General features: G+C 43.1%; 1 protein-coding gene across 8 annotated transcripts in view; it reads right to left on the bottom strand.

The window, feature by feature from the left end:
* KCTD1 (potassium channel tetramerization domain containing 1) overlaps positions 1–23,517 on the bottom strand; it is a 133,911-nt gene that overhangs the window by 62,103 nt on the left and 48,291 nt on the right. For 7 of the 8 annotated variants that reach the window (XM_080382017.1, XM_080382016.1, XM_080382020.1 and 4 more), the window contains exon 2: positions 3,779–3,957. In XM_080382017.1, the coding sequence (XP_080238143.1) occupies positions 3,779–3,942 (164 nt within the window). In that variant the 5' untranslated portion in view covers positions 3,943–3,957. Of the gene's footprint in view, positions 1–3,778; positions 3,958–4,417; positions 10,111–23,517 lie in introns of those variants that run through there. The other variant, XM_080382015.1, reaches the window with a different exon arrangement.

Genomic DNA, 23,517 nt, shown 5'->3' with positions numbered 1-23,517 from the left:
AGAAAGGCTCCTTTAGCAGACCCTCATCTTGTATCCGTCTTCCCTGGAATAAAAAAATTGAGTTTTTTTCTGGGCAGTGGAAAGCAAACCTACTTTTTAAAATCTTCACTTGCAAAACCAAAATAAATAAAAAAAAATAGTGCACCCAAATCTTTAACAGGTAACTGTTGGCAAGCATCATCCTGCAAATCTGGTAACTTAAACTAAAGGCTGTTGAGAAGAGGAGGTCATGATCTAGTTCAAAACAGAACAAATTCCAAAACCATAAGACTTCACAGAATAGAAATTATTTGTTTGGTCCATTCACATGGACATATGAATAACCATCAGTCAGCAACTCAAAATCAGGAGGAATTATCTGTATATGGGTGAATGCATCAAGGTCTACGGTCTTCGACAGCTGCACAGAAGGACACCTGCCCTCTCTTCAGGCATTTAAAGAAAATTACTATTTCTTTCAGCAGACTGACCTTACATTAGTTCTTCTTGGTAGATATACTGATTGAAATCGCCTCTTCTTGAAGCCTAAGTCTGGCAAATTGTATTATTCAGCTGCATGAGATCATGTCTGAGGCATGGTCTCATTGGTGTCTTGGAAGAACCTGAAGCCTGTTGATGACATAAAATAACACGGGATCTTCCTTGTGAAAACAGTAGCTTCTCCCTGGTCTGCAATATAACTGGGCTCCTTTGATTTCTATGCTAGTAGATTTTTAAATTAATTGGGGGAGGGAGGGGTTCAGCATTATTTCAGCTTCAGAATTTAAAATTCTAGGAATAGTCAATTCAAAGCATCTGTTAGATAAACTGCTTGTCTGTTGGGATTGCTTCACTGTGTCAGCCTTTGGCCAAAACACAGACAGGCTCTGATTCCTTCAGTCACAAGAGCATTTGAGAGAAGCTCTCAACGGTGTTTCCATAGCAAAAGGCAGGGACCCAGCATCAGTAGCCAGGCACTTTTATAGCTGCACCTAGGTTTCTTTGGAGGAATAAATAGATATGTGTCAGTAGGCACGTTACATACCAAGGCACAGACCAGGCGGAGGGATCTAACAAAAGAATTATGGGAAATGAGCCCTGCAAGCTACAAGTCTTTACCTGATATAATTTAAGGAACCCTTTTTTAAAGTACTCTTTCCAATTCCTACTCTACTGTTCAGGAAGGAGAAAATAGAGAGGTGCAAGATGAGATGCTATTAAACCCAAAAAGAGAAGAAAGAGTACACTTGCTTCAAAGCTGAGACTGCTCTATCAGGATAGGTCTCCTTCACAGCAGCAAGTCACAGTGACTCCAGAGCTGCTGGTTTGGATATCACCCTTTCAATCTCACAAAGAAAGATGACTCTGGTACCTGGCCCACAGATGAAAGGTTCATTTTAGGCTTCTAGCCCTTAGACTACATGTAATACGAGTCAGAAACCTAATGACTTTCATGTCTCAACCTGTTAGATGCTGGAGCCTGCAACCTATGCCTTGACTCATCCCTGGAGCAGTGCTCTTTCAGGCAAGATAATCAAGACCTTATTTTTCATAGACAGTACTTTGTATGGCAGTAAGCCTCAGGAGTCTTCAGCTGGCCCAAAGATATCAATGAGACCCTGCCTTAGATTTCATGTCATTCACACACATGATATTGGCAGAAAAAGAAACATTCAAGCAATGTCGACCAAAACCTTGGCTTAATTAACAAAGTTAGACCGTAGACATGGACTGACTGGGTCAGGTCCCAAAGAACAATTTGCATTAAGGTCCAAATATTACTGCATAATTTGTACCCAGCGCTCACCAGATATATACAGATATAGATATAGATATAGATATAGATGTACACACGTGCACACACACTCTCCGCTTGGAAAAAAAATGTTAAGGTAAAAATTTCACAGACAAAATCCAAATGACTGCATCGTGATTGCCACATTATAGCTTCATGCCATTGTCTTGACATCCAAAGGAGTTTAATAATTGCTCTTTTGAAGCTGCTAATGTTAAAAAAAAACCAAACTAAAACTATCAAGTTCTGGAAGTGGCTGGGAATTCCAGGTTCTAACAGCTACGCTGGAAATATTCACTCATCAAGGGGTTCAAAAGACACTTACTGTCAGAACTGAAACACAAACGCATGTCAGAACAACTTGAAACAGAATGACTATAATTCAGAGTTTGGATTTTCTTTAAATTATGTTTGAAGAGCTTTAAAATGTTTAATTTATTAAACAGGCTTTGATACTACAGGCATAGCTTCCACTTTCAAGTGCTACAATGGCTCAATTGAACATAGAATACATTAAACTTAAATTCCACTGCCGCCATACACACTTATGAAAGACACTTTAGCATTTCTTCACTTAAAGTAATATTCTGTCCAGTGAATTTTACATGAAAACAGAAGCTGCATGTATTAATAGTAGCAGCCTCTCATACTGCATACACAACAGTTTCAGACACCATCACTACTCCAACTACTGAAAAAAAAAGCTAAGTAATCACAACTCCTAGTAGCTGAACACAAACAGGTGCTAAAAAAAATTCCCCAAAACTATAGATTTGGTTTTCAAAGAACAGTTCAAGCTTGTCCAGAAACTTCTTCAATCTCTCCTGGCAGGCCTGTGCTTTGGCACTCCTCTATTAGTTCCCTCTGCCTGGCCTTCCTTGAGAAGGTTGTCATAAGAAAGGCCATGTGCCCAGCTCTTTCTCTTTCATACACTTTTATCTACTGTTCCCTTCCTCTAGCCCTCTCAGCTCCTAGTGTCAGAAGCACTACTCCAGTCCCACCTAAACCTACACAGGCAATGCTGCAGAGGCAGTAGCGCTAGTGAAACCATGCTTAGGACAAAATCACATCCCATGAAGTGTGCCTGGTACTCTTTGGAAGGGCAAGTCAGAGCTGCGGGATCCAGAAATCCAAAACTGCCCCCTCAAATGGTGTAAAGACCACAAAGATAACACTGCCTTACCTCTAGGGCAGGACTGGGCGGTGAAGGGCAAGGTACAGACTAACACTGCGGACACAATCAACACCTGCTAACTGATAACCAGCTCTTAGAATTACAGCATCACTACAGTACTTATCTGTCATCACCACCATGTAATTCCTGCACACACTGTGTTCAATGCACTGTTGTTTTTTCAAAGCTGCACTCTTATTGCACCCGCTCTACATACACTATTTGCCCATGCATGCAGAAGTTTTCTAACTGCTTAATATCAGTAAGCTATCACAGTGATGAATGCTTCATTCAGAAGGTCAGAGTTAAGAGCCTAATTATTTGAAATATCCTAAGATTCTATAAAAAGTGTTCAGTTTATGCTGTCCTATATTTTGTTACATTCAACCTTGCCTTCACCTCAAGTGACATATCCGAGATTACCTGTTGACAGTACAGGAGAGCCCTTACTGCTCCAAAAGAAACAAAACAAATACCCCAACACCCCCACCTTGGGACTTAAATGCAGTATGGCTACAGTTTTTGAATGTAATAAACCACAGGATGCGCGCCCTGGCATAAACCCACAATTCTAGGTGGTAGAAAGTAAGTGCTCTTTACTATCAACTTTGGTTTAGCACGTACACACAGGGATTTACAGAAGTTCCATCTGTCTGAAATATAGCGAAGCAGGGAAAGGAAACTCAGTCTAACCTCCTACAAACAAAGAAGCCTAATTTGATTTTGAAACAAAAGGAACTAAATTTATCATTCTAAGACAGCCCCAGGACGTCCAAGCATGAAATGGAAGGAGTTGCCAAAGACATGCAGAAGAAGCTTTGTAAAGTTACCTGGAATCGGGGTATTTTGTAAGCGTGGCCAAGCTGCTGGTATACATGTGCCCACCCACATCAATGTGAACTGGTGCGTTGGATTTTGTGAGCTGTGCTGGAGTGGGGATGCCTTGATTGTTCAATGGAGATGCAGGGGATCTAGTGATGAGAGGTCTTGACATATTGGGCCGACTGTCCTGTGAAGAGATAGACCTGGGTTAATGATCTCCTTAAAAACCTCACAGAAACCCAAAGTCTTGAGTCAACAGCACCATCTCACAAGCCTCAGCTTATGACTTTTATCTTAGTAAAGCACAGACAAATATTTGGCAAGTTTTTCAAATCAATCCAGCTCTGAGAGTCTTAACTGGCTACTATTTAAATAAGCGGGGCAAAATGCAGTGATAAAAACCACAAAGTAGAAATCATGTGCAATAAAGCAAGTTCCTCCTGAACACTGCTCGTGACAGACAATCCATACCAAACAAAAAGGTCATTCTTGAATTTAAGAGCTGATAAAGGCTCTGACAGAAAGAGCTGCAGACAGAAAGCTCAAGAACAGTTCCTGTTTTCCTTAGTTAAGACGGCCCCGGGTAGACTTTCTGTTCCTTCCCAAGCCCTCCATCACTGCCGTACAGCCAGAACAGAAATACAAACCCTCAACTCCTCCATCCTGCACACTCTTCTCTCGAATTCCCAATTCACATAGCACGGAAACAGAAGCAGAAACACCTGGACTAGTCAACTGCTCATGGACTGCAGACCACTGGACATCGACAGCCTTTGAGAAAGACATTTTCCATTTAAAAGTTATACGTATGGCGACAGATGCCCCCGCGTGCCCCGCATAGGCTGCAGGTCTGAGCGACTTCCCCAGGCAGGCGAGCTCGGAGAGCAGAGCGGGAGCCGATGCTTTGCTGATGAAACCAACTTTTAGTCACAAAGGGAGAGATGTAACGCCAGCGAGCAGCAGACGCAGCCTGCGCGCGCGGTGGGTGGGGCAGGGCAGGGCGATCCGCTGGAGCCAGTAAGGCAGGCTGCATTCAAAGTGGGGGATTAAAATAGAAATGCATTTCAGAGCGGTTTTGAGACAACCCCGCTTTCGACTGAAGGAAAGCTCCACACGGGGTGGAATCTTACAGGGATGCCCTGAGAACTAAAAGCCCTTGCAAATTACCAGTTTTTACATTTAAAAGGTAAGCAAAGCAGCCAGAAGTCAGATACACTTCATCACGAAACTCTCTTTGTTCTTTCGACACGTCTTTCAGCTGCAAAAGGTAATGGATTCCTTGTAAACACCTCCACAGAGCCAGGCAGAAAACCTTACAGAAGCACAGCATGGCCGTGAAACAATGTTACCGGGTATTCGGACCAGCAAAGTCCTCCGCTGCCAAAAGCATAATTTCTCCATTTTTCACGGCTGTTAAAAGACTCAAACCTTAAAGGCAACACAAGCCAGGTAAACGTCTAACTGAAATGATTTACGGGCCAATGTTGCACAATAAATCCAAGTAACATGTAACAAAAGGCATCTATAAACCACAAGGTACTTAACTAATTTTCCTTCATACACAAAAGCAAGTTTAGGTCAAATCCTGATAAAAATGAAGAGGATGAAGAAAAACATCTAGTTTAGACGTTGGGGGTGGGGAGGGTTGGGTTACTTCGTTTTCTTTTTAAGCAGAAGTTAATATAAATCTGCAGAAATACCACGCTTAATCACTACAATTGCTTGAGGAGGTGCCTGCAGCACAATGAAGACAAGTCCAGACGAAATAAGGTACACACGCTATGCAAAACTAATGTCTGCTATAAATGCTATGTGGTACAACCACCACCCAAGATGCTACTGATCTGCAGTATGAAATTTAGTAAAATAATGAAGAAAAAATTAAAAACTGTATCTGGAAAGGTGGAAGTAAGAATGCAAGGAGTGACGCAAACCAAAGGGGTGGGAAAAAATGCATTGGACGATCAGCAGGAGGACAGCAGCAGGTGTGAGGAAGGCAACACATTTCAGTGCTTAAAAGCAGACAAACACTTGGGAGGGGGGGGGAAATCATCAAAGAAGGCTGAGACTGAAACAAAAAAATCTGCAACTAGTATGAGACAGACACCACCTCCTCCCCTAGCCAGATCCTCTCTGGCAGAAAAACACAGCCCTGTTGCAATTTAGCACACTGCAGCACCACCGAGTCTGTAATAGTTTTTCAATTGGACACATTCTCCTGTATACTCTGCCTGGGGCTGCTCAGGAGAAAATGAACAGATTTGCAGGGTTAATATTGTAGTTAGGCTGGGACCTCATTCAGCATAGCTCTGATAGTGCCGGCTGCATGAAACGGTAGAAGAATGTGTAGTATAAACATCACTGCCAGGATGGGAGACAGGTCAAAGGACTGTGGGCATTTTACAAGGGGAAAAAAAAAACAAAACACAAAACCCCCCAACAAACGTAAGAAAAGGGAACCAGTTTCCAAAAACGAGGTGTAACCAAGCTGCCATTTACACAGTTTACCTACTAAAACTCCCAGGAAATAAACACTTTCTAACAGAACCTTTTGCTATCTTATTTCACCTTCCTCTTTTTCAACATTTCCCCTTCAAGTTACCTGTATTTATTGTGCCTTAAGGAACGATGCCCATCTGCTCCATGTTTAGATATTAAATACAGTAATGCTAACCTTGCTCCAGCCTTAGCTCACAAAGCACATTTCCCCGGATTAAACCAATTCACTACTGTTTTAGAGACCACTTTAAAATTAGGCAATGGTATTTCTACTGCAGTTGCCCCAGAGAAATTAAAGCAGAAATAGGATTCAGAGAACCAGGTACTTAAAAAACCCAGTTTCTTTTATGTGTCACAACCCACTAGCGCAGCCACAGCACAGATCACCATCCAGTGCGTATGGCATTAAGACCACTCAGACATTTAACAGATCAGAGTTAAATCACTGCGTTAGTTAAATCACTCTGTTGGTTCAGCTATGGAAAGAACAACACGGGGGCAAATAGCCTCTCTGCAGAAATACACGGCTTGTGTTGGATTATTGCAAACATGGAGGTGAACAAGCTTAGGTAAAACGTGGTCAGAACAAGGCACTGCTGGTATATTAAGCTTCTACTACCTGAAGTGATTACAAATATAATTCCTTCAAAACAATTGGAGGAAAGAAAGGAGTCATAGAAACCAAACTCAATGGGATCCAGCAAGCTATCTAGAACAGCTGACAACAAGAAGAATCAAAAAGCTCTCCAAAAGCATGGTGTGCTTGGTGTCAGGCAGGTGAGACTTGCACCCAGAGTTTATAGCTCAGCCATGGCTGTTCCCACGCAGGAGATCACAGAGGTGGCTGTCTGCCTCAGGAACTGCACCAACTTTATTCACAAGTGGGATACAAAGCACAGGCTGGATTGGCAGTGACCTTCCTACTCTGTCAACAGCCCATTTTTCACTCGGTACCTTTTCTTCTCAAACTTTTTAATATTTACCCTACAAAAAATTAAATAGGAACAGGAAATCCCAGGTTTTACAACAGTTCCTGTGCACCAAAATAATTCAAATACTCTGTAAAAAAAATACCATTATTAGTATTCAATGATACTTTTTTTTCCCCCAATAACTTCTAAAAAACTCCATGAGTTCTGAGTTCCAATCAGAATGAATGCATTACTGAGATTACATACTCTAAAGTGCTAGCATCTGTGCTCTAGGCAAGTTCAAGGCATTTAGGTCACATAAAACTTCAGTTTTCGTTCAGCACACAGAAACACAGCTCTGTTGGAGAAGTTTGGGGCTCCTCCACTTTGCTGCTGCTATTTGAAGGAACCTTTCAACAACAGGCAGCTTATAGGCCTAGGTCTTCCCAGTATATCTGAACCTGCTTCTCGTTTTCTGCTCTAGGCAAGCCCTGTGGTCTTGAGTAAAGTCATTCCAGTTCCCTTCTTAAGCCAGAAACCCTGACAAAACCACGTCACTACAAGACAACCCGATCTTGCTCACAGGAGGACCAATGTTCAAGTACAAAACATCTATTTGATTCACTGGACTGTGAGGATCATTTTAGGTTGCAGGTCAAGACATTGCTGGCTAGGGTTATTATAGCCAACATCTTCCCTGCCAGCCAGTCCAGCTCAAGCAGGAGTATATATATAGAGAGAGATACATATGCGCTACTCAGTATGCTGTAGCTCTACCCTTTGTATCAAATTCCAAACAAACCAGGTGCTCCCTGTCACTGTCCAAGCAATTATTACTGCTGAGAAACTCAAAGTTACATATTTCACACTCTCCTGGACTTTTTTGGGGGAGGTGAGGACAAGCTTGTCTTACCTAGTTGAGACATTAGAAACAATAATCATGCAGTTGTTCACTCTAAAGCATAAAATCTCTCTGTATTCATTATCTTTTTTTCACAACAGAAAGCCATGAGGGAGATGTTTCTTCTCACAAAACCTTGGTGCCCAGGAACAGCTAGCAACATCAGTTAGCACACCCTCATCAGCCACCTCCAGCAGAGAGGTCTCCTCTGACCACATACATCCCACTAGATGGGGCATGAATCCAAACAGTGAAAAAACTTCCGAAGTTGGAGACAAATCCCTTTCCCTTCAGTACAAAGCAGAATCACTCAAGTGTCACGGAGAGCTACGCACCCGGCTGAAATAAACAGCAGACTGATGCTTAGGGGTGCTTGCGGGATACAGGCAAGCCCAGCTCAAGCCCCTCATCCAAACCAGGAACATTAGGACTACTCTAAGGTTTGGCTCCCATAGAAGTGTCCCCATTTTGAGGATGCACTTTTTCAAAACAAACGTTTCATTAAAGATTAAAAAAATAATCACGATCATGTCTCACCACAATGCTTAAACAAGTACCCCCTGCTTTTTTTCAATTCAGCAAAAACAGTCGCCACAACAAAGAGGCTGGAGAAAGTGTTTATTCCACATAAACAACACCAGTACAGTACAAACAGCACTTCTGGAAGGTGCAGCAAGCAGGCAGAGGTACAGAGCTACATGTCCAGGAAGCCCAGGTGCTCGTCCTGCTGGAAGGGGAAAATCCTGGCAGCTCTATGGGCTGGTGATATCCTCACACCAAATTCTCTGGCTATGGCTGTGGTATGCTCCATCCACAGATGACACCACATTGTGCTGGCCCCTCAGAGCCCTTCAAGGTGGTTGAAGATGACCATGTGCACAACATGGAGCATGCAAGCTGCATTTTGGTCTCTTGAGACATGCGTGCCTTTGTGATGCCTTCTCTTCTCCTTTGCTCTGAAGGGCCCAGAAGCACAAAGAAGTTGCTGAGATCTTTGGCAAAAGGTCTTTACATGTGAGCACATCCATGCCCTTTCTTCTGCTTCTTCACCCATACACCGATGGCCAATATCTCTCTGAGGACATGGCGGTGCTGGTGCCACTGGGTCTGCAAAACAAAGAAATAGCACATCATTTTCGCCAGTGAAAACATGCTGATGCACTGTCATGTTTTGCCTTTCATCAATATAATCCGACTGCTCTTTCCCTTGCAGCTGCAAGCTTTAGGATTACTGACTCCAAACATTACGAATTATGTTTATAAAGGAAAACTCCAAAACAATTGTGTTTGAGTGCCATATGAGAAACAGGCCCAAAACACTATCAGCTGCAATGCAGTGCCACAGTAAGCCAAGACACCAGGTCCTCTGAGACTCAGCAGTAGTACTACAATTATTATTTTAGACCTCTGGAGGAAAAGCTTCATTTTAAATCCTGAATGCCTGTCAATATGTGACAGAAGGACAAATAATCCTATGCAAGACAGTCAAATACAACTGAGAGCTTGAGAAGTAGGAAGGTGTTCTGGAGATGCTGAGGCAGCCAAGCACAGCAGAAGACCTACTAGTATCCCAAGCAGCTGCTAACTACGCCCACCACAAGTGCCATGCTTGCAGCACTCTGCTATTTGCAGAACCACATGCAGCAACGTATTTTAGAAAGGCAGGTGCCACAAGGCTGCCTGAGAGAGGCAGAGGTACGCAGAGGGGTCCATGTAGTCAGTTTGTAAGGTATAGGCCATCATGAAAAAGAACCTTGGCTAAAACCTGGCTGAAACCCTTTCCTGGAAGTGCCAGGAACAGTGCTAGGCTGTCTTCTGTATCCTGCAATAGTCCACACACAGATCAAGACTACAAAGGTGGTAATGGACCTCCTGTCACACTAGAGTGGCTACAGCAGTGGTGATGGGAGCACTTACCTGCAGGACAATTTTAACTGCTACATCCTCCTTGGCCCACAGAGGCACTGGCCCCAGGGTGGAGCACCGATCCGGCCCCTAGAGACGGGGGTCCCTTGCTCCACATCCTGCATGTTGGCTACTCACAGCCTCCTCCTCTTCTTGATGCTGGCGCTGCTGAGCTTGTACACCCGCTCAGCACTGCAAGTGCTGGAGAGATCGTCGCTGCATTTCCTCGGTAAAATGAGCCTTGCTGGGATTTCATCAGAGCTGATCAGGACCTAGAACAAATGCCACAGGTGCAGAGAACCAAATGCAAGGCAAGGGGTTGAAGGAAGCAAGGTATTTGTGCTGGATGGAGAGAGCTGCCTACCTGGAGATGCAGGACAGTTAAGAATGCCCTGGGACAAGAGCTTGAAGACACTTTGAGAATCCCAGTGCCCGGTAGCTGAGTCTGCAGAGCACAACTGACTTCAGCAGAACAGCATTAACCATACCTTCCTCAGAAACTGGCCACTGAGGCCATAAGAAAAATGTCTAATTACCTGGAGAAAAAGGATTTAGGGGTAAGGGCGGAGTCAAACGAGGACCTGTGCTTATACCATTACAGCAGTAAAGGTGAGCCCAAAACCTGGAATAGGTCAAGTTGACAGAGACAGGACGTATCTTCTCAAATCCTTATAAACTTCCTCTGGAGATTCCCCTAGGCCTTGAAACTGCAGACAAAAGTTTAATACCTCCCCCAAGATACCCTATAAATTTGTACTCTTTATGGGAGATTAACTCAGCCCCTTGCTTCTTTGGGTAAGCAGTGCTGAGGCCAGCCCAAATGTTTTCATTTATACAATCAAGTCCTGCAAGTGAAGCTCTGTTCTGTACTGCTTACCCGTTTCTTGCTGTACACATCCCATCTGCTTTGGTAAAGCAAGTGGTAAATGTGGCTAACACAGGATCGGACTTAAGCCCTTAATACAAGCAGGATCTTTGGTGTATTTCCAACCCATTGCACTATTAAAAAAAAATAAAAATTCTACACATAACTCGGGGGTCCAGCCCAGATTCACTAGTCCCAAACACACACACTTCCACTAGCCACTTTGGGTTTCACAATGGAAACAGACTTCTATGGTCTTCAGATGTGCTGATTCGATCCTCGCTTGGTAAAAGCAGCCATTTAGTTTACAAGCAAAACTGGATTTGAAAGCTGCTCTCAATTACTGCACAGCACACCACTGCCCACCTGACACTGTATAATCACAGGGTGTTTACCCCAGGATGCAGCAGGCAAAAACATCCCCTAACCATGCTGGAGGACGCAGTGTTTAAACGCAGGACATCAGATCAAAGGTCAACAGACCTGCTGTGCTGCTTTAATGGCATCCTACGAGAGGAGCGGACTGGATACCTGGCATTTCAGGCTACTTTCTCCACCAGAAGCTGGTCTGTTCTGCACCAGCTTCTACTCAAACTAGCAATAAAATTGATTTAGGAGTGACCAGAAGGAAGGATAGCTCCTTCTGCTGCAGTCATTGTGGACACTTTAAAAAAAAAAACAACAAAAAACCAAACCCCAAAACCCTATTAAAAAGATGAGCAGTCCTTGGGAAAGCGGCTGCCAGATCTGAAGAACCTTCAGCAGTCTGGCAGCCCTGCCTACAACACTACAGCTGATACAGAAGTCTTTGCTTCTGCTGCCCCGAGGACAGTTTCATTTACTTTCTTTTAAACCTGGAAAATAGGTCACTCGTTGTCTCTTACCTCTATCAAACCTCAGGTAGCAGAGACAACATGAATTTACCTGTACTTCATAGGAAAGCAAGCACACAAAGGGAGTTTCACCTTTTGGCAAGGGACAGAGGTGACAGACCAGCTCTCCTCTGTACAAAGCTTCATTCATTCCAGCGACTGATCCAAATACCTTGGACCACTTCATCCCTGCCGCTAGACGTGTGGCCTGCCAGCACCGTTGCAGATAAATGTACCTACGTACTCCAGGGCTGCATCCAGAGTCTATACCTTCTCCCTAAAAGAAGCAGCTGCTCGGGGAGCTTCCCCAGTCCTTGGGAATCGTCCAGCACAGAGCAGCTAAGAGCTCCTGCTGCCTCCGTGAGGGATGGGGGATCTCCCAGCTCATCCCCTGCACCAGTGCAGGCAGGTGTGCAACAGCCACCTCTACCCCATGCACGTACCTGGGGTTCAGACCAGGAACAGACACGGGAAGGGATCGGGGAGCTCTGAACAATGGAATCAATCTTCCAGCTGTTCCCAGGTGGACATCTTGTAGGTTGAGATATATTAACAAGGTGATTTTTAGTCGGATTTCTCTCTCAAGTGTTGTTGCCTTTTATCCACTTCTAGGAGGCCCTCCGCACATATTTTGTAAGAGTTTTTACATAAGAAAAGGACAAGAAAAAAACACCACTCCCTCCTGAGTTTAGAAGGAAAGGACTTCTGTTTGCCAGAACCATGCTGGTACAATTTGAATGCAAAGTTAAACAAATCCTTAAAGATGGTGTCAAAATTTGAGTGGGAAAGAAACCAACTAGTTACATTCTTCTTGGACCGAGTTTGCAATTTGTCCAACAATCTTCTGGTGAGAAGCAACACCAAAAAGAAAAGCATTGCTAAAATCTGTCTGTTTTGTTTGCGAGTTAAGATCCTATCAGTAATACATGAATAAAGATTAACATCTTGAATTGCAGTCCTATCTGAAGATTTTAAAGACCCATAAGAATGCAGACTTCAGTGGGATAACTGGAAGATCATCATGAACTGTCAGAATTTGAGAAATGGTTTTTTCTTCTTTAGATTTGACTCACAAACTGAACAAAAATAAGCCTGTACTGCCTTATTTGAAGTTAATTTACACTCCAGTTTGAATGGCACCTGCCCTTGGGTATGTTCCAGAAGAACATCTACCTTTCCACAAAGGGAGGCTAACACCCATTGTAAAACTTCCAGAGGCACATTAGATGTCTGTTCCCCCCCCCAGCAATTTCACCCTTAGAAGTAGAAGGAACGCTGCCAGTTACAGCCTGTGCTGAGGAAACATGAGTTATAATTTTACCCTGGGAAAATTGCTGAACTGGGAGCTTCTGGTGTGGCATAGGTCTTGCCTTCGCAATCCAATGGTTCTTTTGATTCAGAGAGGCTTTGAAAGAGTGGTGATGAAAAACATAGCCTCTCCCTTTGAATCAGCCAGCCGCCTGCTTTCCTCTGCACTTTTAAAATTTGGTTTATTAATTTGCCTGGGAGCAGAAGAAGATAATACTGGCCCATCTAGAGAAGATGTGTTTTTGGACATATCAACACAACGTTACCTACTTCAGACTGAACATGCAAACAACCAAAAACCCACCTTTGGACTATCTGAAGAATTTTATATCTGGAATTACCTTACCAAGCTTAAGACAGACACAAGAAAGCCTCTATTAGCTCTTCCTGCCACATAAAGAGGAAAAAGGGACAAATTATAAGGGTCCAATAAAACCCTGTCTTTGAAATGCTGTAAACACAAGAGCTCTAAGCACTCTCCGGATGTTTCTTGCAGCAACCAATAATAAAATATTCTCAGACAGAATCATCATTTCGAAGACACTGTGTCCACTTAGTAATTATGAGACTAGACAATAAAACCGATAGACAGCTTCATCTATAACCTAACTGCAGAAAAAAGGCACAAAGGGGCTTTAAAGCCATACATTTGTAATTACCTAATTTATGATGAAGATGCAAACAGAACTGCAATTGACAGCTACAGTTCAGGCTGGTCCAGAATCAGGAATATGGTGTGAAAGGTGTGAAATTGTAATCTTAAATTATACATCCCTTGATCCAGTATAAATGCAACTGTGGGCAAAAAGGACTGACTTTCAGGAGACCATGCAACATAACTGGGTTCTCCTCCTCCCTCCCATCCACCTTCCCTCTCAGCAGGACTCCCAAGCTGAACTTAGCAAAGCAACAACCCTCTCTCTCAAAAATCATCATCTACTGAAACCCCACCAGAGGGACAGAGACTGCCAAGTGGGAGGACAGCGTGGGGAAAGGGTAAAAGCTGAACTTACTGAAATGACAGGCTCTTTTGAAGACCTTGTTAAGACAGACTGCAATAGGGAGCGTTTACTCGGCTCTACCATGCTCCCATGCATTTCCAGGGCCGGCTGGGACTTTGTCTTCTCCTCTTGTAAGTCCCATTAAAATTATCAGCCTACAGATTTCATAACAAGCAGGAGAACAAAAAAGCCTGAACACTATCATGAGAAAAATCACATTATCATTAGCTATTTCAAAACACACATGGGTTACTTAACACCTCAGGACGGGCAGCATAACACCACACAGGTGCTCCCTATGCGGGGACAGGATACTGCCTCCTGCTAAAAATACACACACGAGGCAGTACGCGATGACGGGGGCCTCCCCAGAGCTCTGGAAATGGGCTATCCACATGGCGCACAGGACCTGAACCGAAAACCATCAGTGACCCAGATACTTCCTTACCCCCGCCCTGTACTAAAAAGTGTCCATCTTTGGACTTTAAATCCCTCAGGGGAGTAGGTATGCTTTTTGGTGGCTGGTACGAAGGGGCTGAAGTCCTGAATTAAGCTAAATACAGCTGTGGTTAAATTCAAAAGGCTCCTTCAATGCAGTACCACATGAAGGTTTTTTTAGTTCGTTTTACCTTTTTTCTGGTGTCTGACGTTTTCTTAAATGCTGGGAAATCTTTTAGGGATTAAGGGAGAAAAGGAACTGTGGGGGTCGATGGCAATTTTTTTCTGTTAGTGTGAAGAGCAGAATTTGAGGAAAGGAGAACACAGGAGTCTGCTCTGGAAGGCAAGAAGAGTGCTTGGCAAGACGATGACCGTATGGCACATGAACAAAGCATATTTTAGATTTGGTTCATTAGATTCCATTTTGTGTAAAAGACACTTTAGGAACCAAGGCTAAGAAATACAATTGTGATTATCAGTATTATTATTATTATTATTATTATTTTCAGACCTGTAGGGATATCTCCAAATAGTCATTGTGCCTCAGATGATAAAAACATCCATTTGGCAGCTAATTTTAGTGTTTTCTGCCCACGAGGATGGATTAACCCTGAACATATGTAACCACGTGCTTATATGCTAACAGAAGCTATCATTGCCACCACCAACCCCACGAAGCAGCAATCCACTGTCTAGTTGTAGACAGAATGACCTCTGCTAATTAGCTCAGCAAACTCTTAATTTTTTACTAGAAGGCTTTTACTTGACCCAACACCACAACAGACTACACACATAATCTTAAATTAGTGGATGAAATCTTATACAATATACATTTCTCTGGATGGCATGACCTGCTTCGAAGTCTGCTTTTGTGCTTCTCTGTTCATTACTACCATGCAAAGCACCAGTGCTTGGACAACAAAAAGACCTAAAGAATGTTTAAAGGAGCAGAAAAGACGACGTCTGTCAATCAACAAGAAACTTCTATCTCACTTTTTCTAGCTATGGGCTTTTATTACCTCTAATGTACAACACATTTCAGTAAAATTGAAAAGCAAAAAATAAAGATGCATTAAGATAAACTGATAGCATATATAGTTGTGTTATGACACCTAAACCAACAGAGAAGAGTCACATCATTAGATGATTCCGAGGGACAGCTCAAAATTAAAAAGACAAACGGCAGGTTCACAAAGAAAATGAAAGCTAAACAAAATACAGTTATTTCATTTTTAAAACAGAGAAATGAGACAACCCAAGTCACACACTGTCACTTGCCACAGCTGGACCAACCACTATGGAATAAGCATTTAGGTATGAAATTTCTCTTTCGGTAGGCTGTTCTTTAACAGGGCTCTTGCCAAGAGGCTTGGCTAATTTAACTGTTGATGAGGCAGCAAGCTTTATATGAAATTATCCTCATTGAAAATAATACTTGAAATATTTTGTTGAGTTGGTGTGGAAGGGGCAGAAGACTTCACCTAACTAAAGCTAGAAGAAAATAAACCCACTGAGTATCTTGAGTAGTAATAATGAGTAAGACCATGCTGATAAGGGGAAACATCCTCTATAGGTCCAAACTAACTACTCTGAACTACACCTGACTTCTGCAATGGAGAAAAAACAACTTTCAAGAAGGATCAAGACTACAAGATCTGGAAGTATCTAAAAAAACCAAACAACTCTTTAAAGAGGAATTTGAATATCAAAAGTATAAGAAGGTGAAGATGTCAGGTAGAGAAAACTATCCACTATGATGACATAGTAATTTTAAAAATCACATGCAAAAACCCCACCACATGCCAGTAGAGACCTGAAAAGTGGAAGAAAACATCACAAAAGGAGGAACTGACAAGTAAAGGAGCAGATAAAGGGACAATCGTACACAGGGACACATCCCGAGTCTTTAAAACCAATTCCAGATAAAGTCTGGGAAGATAACATCTGCAAAGGATTTTATCTGGAACAAGGTAAATTTGAGGAGAACATCAGGAAGGTCTTAGAGCTTCTTGTCTTAACTTGGTGCTTGTCTCCTGCCCAGAGAAGCAGTGCAGGAGACCATCAGCTCCCTCTCTGGCATGGAAGGGGAGGAAAGCAGAGAGGCTGAAGCACGACCATTCCTGAAAGAGGCAAGGGAAGGCAGCAACAGAGATGCAAAGCACATATTGGGAATGGGAAACTGAAGCATCCCCTGTTGAAACCACAAAGCTCTGCAAGAAAAAGGGCAGACAGAAGAAGAAGGCAGCATTTAATCTAAAAGAGTGGGGAGAAGGGTTGTGAAATTAAAAAAAAAACCCCAACACAAAACAACAAACATTTAAGATGACAGGCTTTGGTCTCCCCTCTGGGTCAAATACTCAAAAAGCTTGCCTTCAGGAACAGATGACTTGTAATGTCAGAAATAAAAAAGCATTTGAAACAAACAGGAAAGGTTTTGAGGATCTTATGGTGATCATCTAGTAGAAGGTAGCAGATATTTGCTTCAGCAACAATTCCTGAATTACAGATTTGTCTCATGGCAGCCATCTTCCATGCCATTACAGACACACTCGACTGAGTGATTTCTGCTGGATACCGCTCTGGAGTTGAAGAACCAAATGGGAATAGTTTGGGAACAGAAGGGGTGGAGTGGAGGGATGCATGGCAAGATCATTTTGTTTTTCAATAGAAACACAAAACCCCGTGATTTCCACCTGTGCTGCCCTGCACAACGACAGAGCTTCAATCCAGAAGACAAGAGGTGAGGGTATGTGTGCGCCTTATTCCACATATTTGACAAGCAGTGTGGAATGCGGTGTGGCAAGAGGAATTTGTAACTCCAGCCCTGGTCAGGAAAGGTGGCTGGACGCCAACCACGCCATGAAGGTCTTGTCATCTAAACTGCAAGTAAAGTCGTGAGGATCCTGACACTTTCTCATATTGAGGTGTGCCACAGATACAGAAGAAAGAAATTACATTGCAGCCACAGGGTTTGATAGCCACAGGAATCTCACCTGCCACACACTTGCTGTAACAAAACCTCTTAACCCATCTCACGGTGAATGAGCCTTATGAAATGGTCAGCACCAAGTCGCTTCACCGAGAACAATACACTCTTGCTGACAGCAACTTTACTTGACCAGAAGCAAATCCGGAAGTTTCTCGGAGGCTGACGCTGTGGTAACTGGTGGAAAGCGTCTAGTAATAAGGATGGAGGTTCACCTAGTAGGGACACAATGAAGCAAACCAGGAGATTCATCTGGGACTAAGAAACCCAGAAGAAATCTAAATGCATGGCTCACCTTAAGTAGTAACAGTTACATCAGAAATGGTTTTAAACACAAAAAAGGAACTGAAGACAACCAGATAAACTCCAATACTCATGTGCAAATGAAAATCAATGATGATGATTGATTTTATAAAGGGCCTAACAATACAGTGCAAACTAATTCATCCCATCTGAAGCCTGGCAGCATTTGGTATATTTAATTTAAAAAAAAAAAACCAAACAACCTGAGTGCATTTTTTTCTTCTTCCCTTTCTTCTGGCTCTTTTGCCCTGCTGACGCTTGTTTGCATTATGTCTATTTTGAGCTAAATTAAATAGGAGAAGCAGAGTTTTGATTCAGTAGTAGCAATAAATGGGGTTAGCCTGGCATTGATCTGTGTAAAGGGGCCAAAGCTAGGACTGCCAGAAGCAAAACATGGTCAGTGAACTCTACAGCACCAAGAGTGACCCTGCAGCTGAATTGAATTCCTAGCCCTGATTACAACAGAAAGAGACTTGCTTTCCTGAACAAAGAGTATTTCAGGCAGCAGATTAGCAAAAGAAAGTCTACTTAACAGCAGACGGAGGAAAAGAATCAAAAATAAGAACCACAGCACACTTCAGAGGATTTTAGAAAGCTTCTGAACAGTGCAAACCAAATGCCTGCCTCATTTCTCATAAGCCAGAATTTGGTCCAAATGCTGAAGAAACAGTATTTTTCTTTTGCATCTCAGTTAAATAGCTTCAGTTAGTAAGCGTGCAGCACGGAAGATGAGCCAAAGCCACGTTAAGGATAGAACGCTGAAAAAGTTACCTTGCAGACTAAGGACATTTGTCTTACAATCCTACAGGAGAGGAAATCATGTTTACTGTAAGAGGAAAGGCTCCTTTTATAAATCATGCTTAAAATTCGGCCAGCAAATTTATACAGAAGGAGAATTTCACAATCCTTAGGAAACACAGATCAAATTCACTTGCTCTCTGGATGTTTGTACTGTTGTGCAACGCAAAACAGCGAGAGCACAGCAGTAAATCTAGCCTCATGACTACCGAGTTTAATTGCAGTGTATCTACAATGGAGAACAAAGTGCCTCTTATTCCTGCTGCACTGCGAGCCCACTGGATCTCAGGCCAAGCAGGGCTGGTTCAGGCCAGCATTTGGAGAGAGGCCGGCAGAGCACTGGAATGGGCTGCTCCGAGGCCGAGGGGGGCTCGCACCTCGCTCCCAGTGAGGCCACTTCACCCAGTAGGAGCACACAAGGTGTTGGGTGCTCACAGACTGCCAGCACCTTCAACCACTGCTCCCACCCCTTTGGCAGGTCCGTCGGCTCTTCACAAGTCCTATAGTCAGCAAGAAGCTGTCTTGAAGCGCAGCCTTGTCAAGCAATCTGAGGCTGCTGGGCAGCAATGCTTCCTATCCTAATTTTTTTAATCTGGGATGTTTGGGTGGCACCGGGCTGCGTGTCCAGGGCTCACCCTTGCTGGAAACCCTGGGACAGACCAGTCACCCAGCGGTGCAGCCCCACTCCTTGTGCTGGCTTTGCCAGGAGCACCGGGGACCTCAGCCCCCCAGAGCAGAGAGAGAAAAACAGAAAATCACTCATCACTGCTTCAACTTTTAACCCATTCCTTTTCCACATTTTACAAGAAATGCTCATTAACGTGTTTCCCTAAAAACAAGGATCACAAAATACTGAGCCAAGTCAAATCCTGATGAACAAGCCCTCAAAGGTCTTCAGCCCATTCTTCCTCCTGCAAAGTCCCACAATGGATTTTTGCTTGCTGCTTTACCAAGTAGCAAGGGACAAGGTGGGGACCCATAGGGGAAAGGGAGGTGATTTTAAAAGAGTCTGTCGGAGTACTAACAGCCTGCAGAAATTGTCAGAAATCTGCAAGACAGCACCCTGTTTTTTTAACGCCACTCATTTGGCTTGCCACTCTTATTATGGGTTGATTCCACTCTTCACTTGAGTTTTGCGGTGGCTGCAGCGTTGAACACAGGACATGTGGTTGTCACAACTAGGAACTTGCTGACTGATTTATGGGAACTTACAAACCCACAAAACCAAAAGATATTTGTTATTCACTTACATTCTGAATGTTCCTTTCACCTCTCATTGAATAAATCTCAGGCAAGTGAAAGTTTATTTCTATTAAAGATTCTGTTTCCCTTCTGTAGAAGGGAGCCTAAGCGTAATATACCTTTGCTATGGAAATCACCCCACAATACCTGCCCTCCCCGAACAGCCCAAGGTCAATAGACTTACATTGGTAACAACATCTTGAAATTAGACTGTCATTTTAACATTTAGCGGGCAGAGACAAGAACAACAGCCTAAGCTTTAAATACATTATGATACCTGCCTGACCGTTCCCTTTAAATGAGGACAGCTGAGGGCTCAGACTCACCACCATGCAGCAAATAGCTGTGCCATTTAGGACTGCTCTTTTTTAACCACTCCTCTCCCCAAGGCTACCACCCTCATTGCAGAGCTGGCAGAACAGACCATATGCCCATGCCTTCTGTGTTCCAATGCGCAGACTAAACATGGCAACTCAAACTGCTGGTGAGGAGGACAGCACCCAAAAATTAATTATCCCTTGACCAAGGTTTGCTGCAGCTGCTGAAGCATAGGCACATGGTACCTTTTGCTGACTCTGCAAGGGAGCAAAAGCCTTCTGCAAAGGAGGCAGACAGCTGAGGGCAGTAACATCAAGCAGAGATTTGCCAGGGCTTGTCTGTCAGAGGACAATGTCTTGCATTTTAACCATTTTGGCACATTCCACATTTGGTATTTTCAGGAGCTTTCTAGGATGTTTATGAAACAACTGCAAGGTAGGCAACTAAATTGATGGTGGCACGAAGAATGCCTTCCCACATTCCTCTCCCATACTCTACCATCAAAATAAATGAAGATGTAGTTTATGTTTCTGTAATTACAGCTTGTTAAAAGGAGAACAGGTTGTTAAGTTATGGTAAGAAGTCCGTGAGCCCGTACCCTGCTTTGAATACCACAGCGATGTAGATTTTACCAAATAAAAAGACCAGTCAAAACACTACTCAGAAGGAATCCATGCTCTGATATCCTACAGCGTGAAACTATCTACCTTTAAACTAGTCCCACTTATCAAATCAATCAATTGGAAATTGTTCTTAGGAGAGCTATTGTAATGCAGGTGACATGCAGAACACTGTCAAGTTTCAGTTGTTTAATATTAAATAATGAAAGGGTAATATTACACATTTCATTTATGACATTTTCTACCATACATCTACCATACGTCTCCTGCTTTTTAATCCTGCATTTCCACCATTACATACTTAGAGTATTTATACAGCCTTGTAAAACTCCCAACACAAAAGAATAAGCAACAAGAACTTTTCCCCATACATTACTTACCAACTTAATTATGTAATGTAATGTGAAAGGTTTATGCGCACCAGCTGGATCTCATTACAGCTAAGTTTCTGTCTTTTTAAAGTGTACTTTATCTGGAATATTGATGTTACTGTGAATTTCACTTAAAAATGTGTCGAGCTGGCATACCCACAAGTTTATACTGCAGGATGCTAACTCATTAAATAAGTTCACAACCAGTCCAGTTTGTGTACACTTATTTCTGAAGTTTAAAATGCATCAGCTAAATTTAAATATTTAAATATCTGAAGCCAACTATGGATTATTAACTGAACACCTCAGCCTACTTCAGTTTTCCCCTCCTAAGCATCACGGTAACTGGAGGGATGCTACTCCTTGTACAATAAGAAAACTAGCAAGAAAGGAACAGTTTCAAGAGAGCGTTGGTACAACCTCCCTAATGATCAGTGCCAAGACTGAGGAGCTTTATATACCAACATCCATCTAAAAAGCAGGAGTTTCAGAGCTGTGAAGAATTCAGCAATAAGACCGTCAAAGAGGTTATTAAATACCCTGTTGAACCAAAGCAAGCTTGTCACACACTTCGGTATTACCAGTTGAGAGATTCCTGTTCAGTTGTGAGGCAAGAATTGTGGTTTAATAAATGCAGAGAACAAAACCAAGCATAAAAAAAATCATGTGCAGTGATTTTATTTTTGTTGTATATTTGACTGTAATTACTGTCTTAAGTACTTTAATTGCCTGGCATCTCCTCAAGTGCCTTGCCTGTGGGGAGGGGAGGCAGGGCAGCTTATAGTTTGTTATTAATGAATGAAGTACAAACAAGTTTACCTTGTCTGTAATCAACATTCCCATCAAAACAGTTTGAGAGGAAAATGCAAAAAGGTCCATTCATCCCACAGACCCAACGTGATTGTGTTAATAGCTGCTTTTTAATGATTAATGTCCTTCTGCCACATCACTTACACTTCAGAGGGGGACTTGGCACACATCTTTAAAACACCCACACGAGAAGCATCACCTACTTGTCCAATCCTATTCTCTTCAACAGACATCTGCTCTTGGCCACTGATGTAGGGATGGGGTACGGAGACAGACACCCCTCAGGTCTGGCCCCATATGACCTTTCTTGCATGAATTCTAGGTGAGAAACGGGGGTGTGCACTGAGGGGAAATCTGTAGCGAATCTGTAGGGTCATTTACAATTGCTCTGGAATGACATGCATCCAGCCCTTCTCAGCTGGAAATAATTTTTGCCTGGAGCAGAAACAGAGTGGAGGGAAACAAGAACGAGTGACAAAAAGAAGCTCATGCAGGATAAAATAAGATATACTCATCTGCTTCATTAAGAAATGATTAGACACAACATGCCATCAGTAAAAGTCAGTTCAGTTATATGAAGAAGACGGTAAAGCCAGGAGGATGGAGAAGCAAACTGCTATTTTTCACAATCACTGAAAGCCACGGAGAGTGCAAAACTGGCCATTAGTCTTGTTTTTCCACTTAAATTGATACAGGAGTCTGCTACTTTTAGATAACATCACATCCACACCCAGCAGACCATCCAGACAGCAAGTGTACCACTGGCAGAGCCAGCTTTCTCACGCGGCCATCAGCCTGTCCTGACAGTCAGGAGCTCACCTCTGGGGTGAGGGCAGCTCTTCCCCCGCCTCATCACTCAGACTGCCAACAGGAGTGACAATCAGTGTCAGCTCTGGTGGCCTGCACTGCCAGGATACTTGTCCACTAGGATCCAGACTGAGACTAATTCTTGCACAAGTCACCAAAAAAACCCAACCAAACAGCAAACGCTTTAAGAACAGCTAACCGCTCTCCATTACTAAGATGAGGACTTTCTGCCCCAGTCTCAGGTTAGAATGCTGGTGCAACCAGACTAACACCTTTTACTAGCTTTTTCAGCCATGTAGCCCGTCTCCTCCTTATAGCCTTTAATCAGCTGGTACATCATCTCCAACACTGCCATCGCCTATCTCTTGCAGCACAACTTCTTACGCTACTGGCATTGTCCCGCTGGCATGTAGGCTGCACAGTGCTTGCTCCAGGGAGGCTTTATCTTGTGATGGCCACTTCTCGCATACATCCACACCCCTCCACCCCTCTAATAAAACAGAGGTTTAATTTTCAAGTCAAAACAAAGCCAGCAAATTTGACAGTTTCTCCAAAACACAATACTACTGCTTTTACAACAGTGCTCAAAGTATCCCCCTACCACTGCCAACAAGCAGATATTGTTCATCAGGTGAACACTTCTCCTTGAATAAGTTTCTTATAAAGTGCGTAACCATGTATCTTGATGTAGCTGCATATATAAAGCTTGGAAGCAGATGCTGTAAATACTGATCTGAGGTCTCCTACTCATTAAGATGCAGAGGCAGAAACTTCATAGAAACAGACCTGAAA

Source organism: Falco punctatus (genome assembly GCF_963210335.1).
Source record: "Falco punctatus genome assembly, chromosome: 3".
Lineage (NCBI taxonomy): Eukaryota > Metazoa > Chordata > Aves > Falconiformes > Falconidae > Falco > Falco punctatus.
This window is presented reverse-complemented; position numbering and strand designations above follow the sequence as displayed.